Source organism: Nannospalax galili, unplaced genomic scaffold (genome assembly GCF_000622305.1).
Source record: "Nannospalax galili isolate Female #2095 unplaced genomic scaffold, S.galili_v1.0 scaffold856, whole genome shotgun sequence".
Classification (NCBI taxonomy): domain Eukaryota; kingdom Metazoa; phylum Chordata; class Mammalia; order Rodentia; family Spalacidae; genus Nannospalax; species Nannospalax galili.
The window spans coordinates 1,701,677-1,708,642 of NW_008339573.1; the positions used below are offsets into that span (position 1 = coordinate 1,701,677).

Here is a 6,966-nt window from a genome sequence, read left to right on the forward strand (position 1 = left end):
TTTGAGGATCTGTTCCTCAGGGGTCACATGGGCTTGGGAGGAGCCCCTGGCTCCTTTCTTTTACCACTTCCGAAGATAAGCCAAAGGTCCTGCTTCGACCATGGCTGGCTTCCCTTGGAAGCATGGAGGAAATGATTCCTCTGTGTTGACCCCTCCTCTTTGTAGACTGGACACTGGTTCAAGTCCATCTCATGGGGTCTCCCCAGCCTCCTTGATCAAGAGCACAGGTGACCCACAATTACAGGACATTTTGAGAGATGCTCACAGTCCTCTGGAACTAGTCAACCCAGGACGGCAAGGAGCAAAAACTGTTCTTTATGACCCTCTGCCCTAATTAGTATAGGCCTCAAAGTATGTCTGTTAGTTCCACCAGTCTGGTACTTTTAATTACTGTGTGCCATGTAGATAAATCTTGGGCAAAGACCAATTGTTCTCAGAAAAACCTTGCCTAGACATATATTTCTTGATCTGGTATGTATAATTTGTCAGTAGGTTGTTGGACTAATATGGTTCCCTCTGGCTTACTAGCTAGGCATTATTTATCTCTCGCATTGTCTAACCCATCCATTATGGTTTCCCCAATTAAGGTGCCCCCATTTTTCCTGAATATGGCAGTTTTTGTAAATCTTATTTTCCCTTTATTTATTCTTCTTTGTATAAAAAAGTCTTTTTTTTTTCTTTCAAGAGATTAAGTCAAAATTCTTTAGAACATGTCCATAAAGGATGTCTTAGCAAAGTCTGGCCAGCATTAGCAAGCAGGGCTTGTTATGTTACCTTGGTTCCTAGATGACTTGTCAGCTTTCGAGGAGCAGAGTGTGTGCTGCTAGAACTCAAAACACTGGCTGTGTCATGATCCACTCGTGTGGCTGAACTCTAGAAATTAAGACAATGTAGTTTAGTGTCAAATATAGATAACTTCTAAGCTTCTACAGTCTATAAAGAGTTCACTAAAATTTCTATTAGAGAGAAAAAAAAAGTGGGACGGATGAAGGCCTGTACAAAGACATAACTATGGAGAACTATTCTATGTGGATAAAAGACCAGGTGAGAAGTCAGGTGGGATTACATAAGTCTATGAGGGGCTTTTAAAGGTGCTACTTTAAAGCTGTGGATACCACGGAGTCACTGGACGTTAGGTGATAGATTGGCAAAAATCAGAATTATTTCTTTAAAAAAGTATAGAGGACAGGACAGGAAAAAAAATCACAGGTGGCAAAGATATTAGAACAGATTTCAGAGGTTAATTAGCAAATTCTAATTTATGGTCCTTATTGGGGTCTCAAGTCAAATAAAATATGAAAAAAAAATTTTTTTTTTTTTGGTCTTTTTGAGACAGAATCTCCCTATAGCCCCAGCTGGCCTGGAACTCACTATGTAGACCAGGCTGGCCTTGGGCTCACAAAAATCCGCCTGCCTCCGCCTCCCAAGTGCTGGGATTAAAGGGTACACCATCACACCTGGTGTATGAAAAAGAAATTTATGAAACAATTTCCATAGAGTGGGTATCTCTGGTGCTATTGAGGAAGTGTTAGTTTCTCTGGGGATGTAACAATATCAGCTATGTATTCTGAAAAGCATCCTTATTTTTTGGAAATACACAGTGGAATATTTATGGAACAAATAATGATGCCTGGGATGTTCTTCAAAAATAAAATGAGAAGTCAAAGTGGATGTGGCACATAAGGATCACTATATTCTGCCTTTATTCAAAAATAGATAAACCAGCAGCAGAACAGATTCTCCTGCCACTCCATCTTTCTCCACTTGGGCTTGAGCTTCATTCATTATGTACAGGCTACTATCGAAGACTGTCACACAGAAAAGCTGAGACCACATAATGAATGGATTAGACATAAGCAAGCAGGGACCTAGCCTGTGTAATTTGCTTCTATAACCTTTCCTACCATTTAACTTCCTGGAGAAATTAACCAGAGATTAAGAAATCTTATTTCAAGCTGTGAGTGGTGGCACACGCCTTTAGTTCCAGCATCAGGAGGCAGAGGCAGGCGGATCTCCGTTGAGTTTGAGGCCAGCCTGGTCTACAAAGCGAGTTCTAGGCCAGCTGTGGCTACAGGAAGACTCTGTCTCATAAAGACCAAAAAATTAAAAAAAAAGAAATATTATTTCTAGCAAGAATGTCAGTCCTCCCTTACAACCACCAATCATTCAATTATTTAGCCATCAATTATTATCAAAGACAACTAGATGGGGTCATTTTTTGAGACAAGGTCTTGCTATGTAGCCTTGGCTGCCCTCAAATTTATGGTCCTCCTGCCTCAGTCTTCCCTGTGCTGGGATTATAGTGTGCCACCACTCTTGGCACTACATTTCTGCAAGCTGGAGTCTTAGTGGGGGAAATACAGACATCAACCAAGTAATTACACAAATAAATATAAACCTGAAAACGCAGTAGTCTTCTAAGGAGGGAACATGCTATGGCAACCTACCTGTAATAGGTTTAATCTAAGTCTGTCTGAGACACAGATGAACACGGTTTAACTAAGCAAAACGGATGAGAACAGCACTACATGGAACAGATGTAAAGGTACACAACCTACAGAAGGAAGAAGCCCAGCGAGTGTGAGTCATTCAAAGACGTGCTCAAGTGGTGAAAATAAGATGTGCCCTACAGCAGCAAGAGAGAAACTGACGCTAAGGGCATGCTAAAGGGTCATCCTTATTTTAACCAAGGGAAGCCAATGAAAAGGCTTTTTACAAAGAATAGTTCATACTCTGTAAAGACCATTTTCACAGAGTAGCAGAAAACAAGGTGAGAGAGTGGGTAAAAGAAAGGGTGGAACGCTGGGCGTGGTGGTGCACGCCTTTAATCCCAGCACTCAAGAGGCAGAGGCAGGCGGATCTCTATGAGTTCGAGGCCAGCCTGGTCTACACAGTGAGTTCAGGTCAGCTGGGACCACAGGGAGACCCTGTCTCAAAAAAAGGAAAAAAAAAAAGGGCGGAATAAACTTCATGTAGGGGCACAGGCAGTGCATGGGTAGGCACTTTGGTAAAGTGAGTGGGTATATCACTGTGATCTGAGGAAATCAAGCAGATTTTCATTTTCAATGACTGCCAATGTTTTTTGTTTCTGGAGCACATAATAAAGCAAAATAGTTTAATGAGCCTCAAGATGTTATCATGTATACAGACCCTATAGGATCTATATATCTATATCCTATACAGATAGGTTAAAGAAATCACCCTCCCTTTTTTGAGTCAGGGTCTTACTATGTTGCTCATAAACTGACGAACTAACGTGACCATTCACATCAGCCTTTCAAATACCGGACTAAGGTTTAAGGAATCTTGTCAGAATAAATTATAGACCCACTGATACACACTGCTCACCTATATTAGGATCAGGGAGCAATGACTGACAGTAACCAAACATACAGTTCTGGCAGAATGAATTCAAAACAAAACAAAACAAAAAAATCATTATTTGAAGGAGAAATGAAATTGGGCCCCCGTTTGTCATTTTCTTCCTTTTTTCTTGAGACAGTGTCTCACTATGCAGCCCAGGCTGGCTGTGAACTTGAAATCCTGCCTCAGCTTTCATAGTGCTGGGATCACTGCCATGCGCTACTGTGAGTGCTGATGTATTACTTTCGGTGGACCTCCTCTGCCATTCTCACACTAATTGAATAACCTGAGTTTTCAATGTGGACTCCAGAGACAACCTAAGCGATAAAGCAGTGTAACTCAAACAGTACTTTGTTCTGTTTCCCAAAAGGAAAATATAGTTGTTACATACTATAAAAATTTCACATTTATTAAAAACATTTAAAACACATAATGTATATACAAGAAAGAAAAAGCCACAAAAACTTCAACACATAGTGATAACTACTGTAAAGTTGCCCTGGCATTCTCGATGCAAATACATACACATATATGTATTAACTAAAGTTAGATTTATTTTTCCAAATTAAAATTTATTAATATCCTGCATGCACCTATTATAATAGTGTTTTTTTTTTTTCTGTCAGACACCATTCTGATTATCTGGAATACAATGGTAAGAGTGATACAGTGTAGCTTAAAGGACTTAAAAATGAAGTCATACAGTTAAATCAACACTTAGTACACTGTACTAAGTGCCAGGAAAGAAGGACTCGAGTTGCTAAGAGCTTTTCTATTCTAGGGAGGTGGGGAAAGGAAAAATGTCCAGAAAGAAGTAACATGTGAGCTGTGGGGGGATGAATAAAATATATACAAGTGAACTGAAGCAAAAGAAATTAGGAAGAGGGGGCTCATCATGCCCTGAAGGCTTTCACATAGACAAGAGTCTAGAAGCTTAAGCTGAGGGACGGTAAGAATGGGCTGACAGACACTGCTGGATCAACATAAGGAATCTGGGTTTAATTCTGTGGACAGTGCATAGATGGAAAGGCTTGAAAACTTAAGTGATCAGATGTGTATTTTTGAAGGATTGCTTTGATTATAAATGTGAGGAAGAAAGGTCAAAGGCTGAAAAAAAGATACTTAAATAAAGAGATACAACCAATCATTTTTAACAGTTTTCAATGGGTTCCATGTAGGTTCACGAGGCCAGAAATTGTCCTTTTTAATTATCAATGTCCAGAATCCAGCATGGTATCTGGCATATAGTAATATTTGCTAACTTAAAAACAATTATCAGGGGCTGGAGAGATGGCTCAGTGGTTAAGGGCACTGGCTGCTCTTGCAGAGGACCTGGGTTTGATTCCCAGCACCCTCACTGTGGCTAAGAATCATCTGAAACTCCAGTTCCAGGGGATCTGGCACCCTCTTCTGATGTCTGAGGGCACTGCACAACACGGGTGCACTTACACAAATGAAGGCAATACACTCATACACAAAAGATAAAAATACTAAAGAAAATATTAAAAAAAACCAATTATCAATAGTGTTAACAAAACCAGCTATTTCCTTTCACTGGACACTTTCCATATGCAGGGACTGTGTTATGCACACACTATATTCAATGCTCACAACTAATCTGAGGTGCTATTGTTGTATTTATCAAACATAAGACATTAAAAAGCCCAGAGAATTTGTTACAAAGTCTAAGTTAGGGCTGGGGATGTGGTTTGAAATTTTACTTACTTATTTTTATTTTATATGTATAAATGTTTTGTCCACATGTATGTAAGTACACAACATGTGTGCAATGCCAGATAAGGCTAGAAGAAGGAGTCAGATTTCCTAGAAATGAAGTTAAGGACAGTTGTTAGTTGCCATATGGGTGCTGGACACCAAACCTAGGCCCTCTGCAAGAGCAGTCAGTCCTCTTGGGTGCTGAGTCATCTCTCCAGCTCCTGGGGATGTGGTTTAATAGTGCTTGTCTAGCTTCAGTGCCTCACATAACCAAGTAGGATGGGCCATCCCTGTAATCTTAGCACCCTAGAGGTTCAATGATCTGAGGTTAAGGTTATCCTTGGCTACACAGGGATTTTGAGGCCAGCCTGGGAGGCCAAGCTCCCTTCCCCCAACAGCACAATTTTAAGCTAGTTAGTGCAGGGAGATTCTCCCTCTTTGCAGCCAATTAGCGTCTGCGGTTGACTAACTGATAATTTTACCAATTACTGATTAGTGTACATTTGGCTACTTCTAATTTTTTGCTACTACAAATAAAAAAAACCATGTCTGACTACTTTTGACCACTGACCTCATCAGCACAAAATTGTAGTATATTAATGTAAGTCACACACAGTCACACTACAAATATATTTAATATGTTCTACAAAATGCTCTCCATAAAGGTTGTTTCACATCGTATAACTAAAAGCAATATATGAGAGTGCCTATTTATCACTGTCTTACTATATTATCAATACTGAATGTTGATCTCTGAAATTTTGATGTTTTGCTTATCATAAATGCTTGCAAATAATGTAATCTTGGCTTTTTTTGTTGCTGCTGTAGTCCATGCTGGCCTCAAACTGGCTCTGTAGCTGAGGGTAGCCTTGTGAACTCTTGCTCCTACTGCCTCTACTTCCCAAGTTCTGGGATTATAGGCATGTGCCACACTGCCCAGCTTTGATCTTGATGTTTGTTGTCTTGTTTCGATTTTCTCAGATACTGAATTCTTTACATTCTTTTAAAAAATTTTTATTACGACTATCCTCAGGCCTCTTGGGGTAAGTCTATAGCACAGCTCTCCGCGCCAGGACTCCCTAAGCCACATTCACCCTTCCATACCCACCCCCTCGCCGTTCTATACTCCTAGTTTGAGCCCTGCGCCATTCCTAGTCTTGGGGCCCCAGCCACCTGGGGAACCAATACTGCTTCCTGACCCTTCTCACCCAGAGCAACCCAGTCCCTTTCTTGGGCTCCAGGAGCATCACTTCTGGTCCTGGCCCCGCCCTCACCTCTCTGCTTCCCTGGGCCTACACCACCGGCTAACTCTCCTAGCCTGCACTACTATCCTCAGGCCTCTTGGGGTAAGTCTATAGCACAGCTCTCCGCACCGGGACTCCATAAGCCTCATTCACCCTTCTATTCCCCGCCCCAGACACCTGGGGGAACCAATACTGCTTCCTGACCCTTCTCACCCAGACCAACTCAGTGCCTTTTTTGGGCCCCAGGAGCACCGCTTCTGGTCCTGGCCCCACCCTCACCTCCCTCTACTTCCCTGGTCCTGCAACACCCTCCAGCCTCTTTCTGGGGCTCCGAGGCTTACCTTTACTCTCCCTGATACTTTGCATACAGTACAACGCAGCTACTCAATCCACTCCCTGGGAAATCTTGGGGCTTCTTCCCTCCCCATCTGCCTTTGCATCCCTGCGTGGCGCAGCCACAGCAAGGGTCTCAGGTCAGTGCCACCCAAGTTCCTGAGGCCAAAAGCATTCTTAGAAGATTCCAGACATAAGGAGAAAGTCTGAACACTTCTGATCCACATTGGAGTTGGGCCACCGTGGAAATCCTGAAGACAAAATCAATCGGGCCTTAACAATATAAAATCAAAAGAGAGAACCAGAAGCT

The 6,966-nt window shown here is 41.8% G+C and overlaps 1 protein-coding gene across 11 annotated transcripts in view; it reads right to left on the bottom strand.

Annotated features, from left to right (window-relative positions):
- Apc (APC regulator of WNT signaling pathway) overlaps positions 1-6,966 on the bottom strand; it is a 151,348-nt gene that overhangs the window by 29,799 nt on the left and 114,583 nt on the right. For all 11 annotated transcript variants that reach the window (XM_029564132.1, XM_008834315.3, XM_008834316.3 and 8 more), the window contains one exon: positions 775-873. In XM_029564132.1, coding sequence (XP_029419992.1) covers positions 775-873 — 99 coding nt within the window. The remainder of the gene's footprint in view (positions 1-774; positions 874-6,966) is intronic.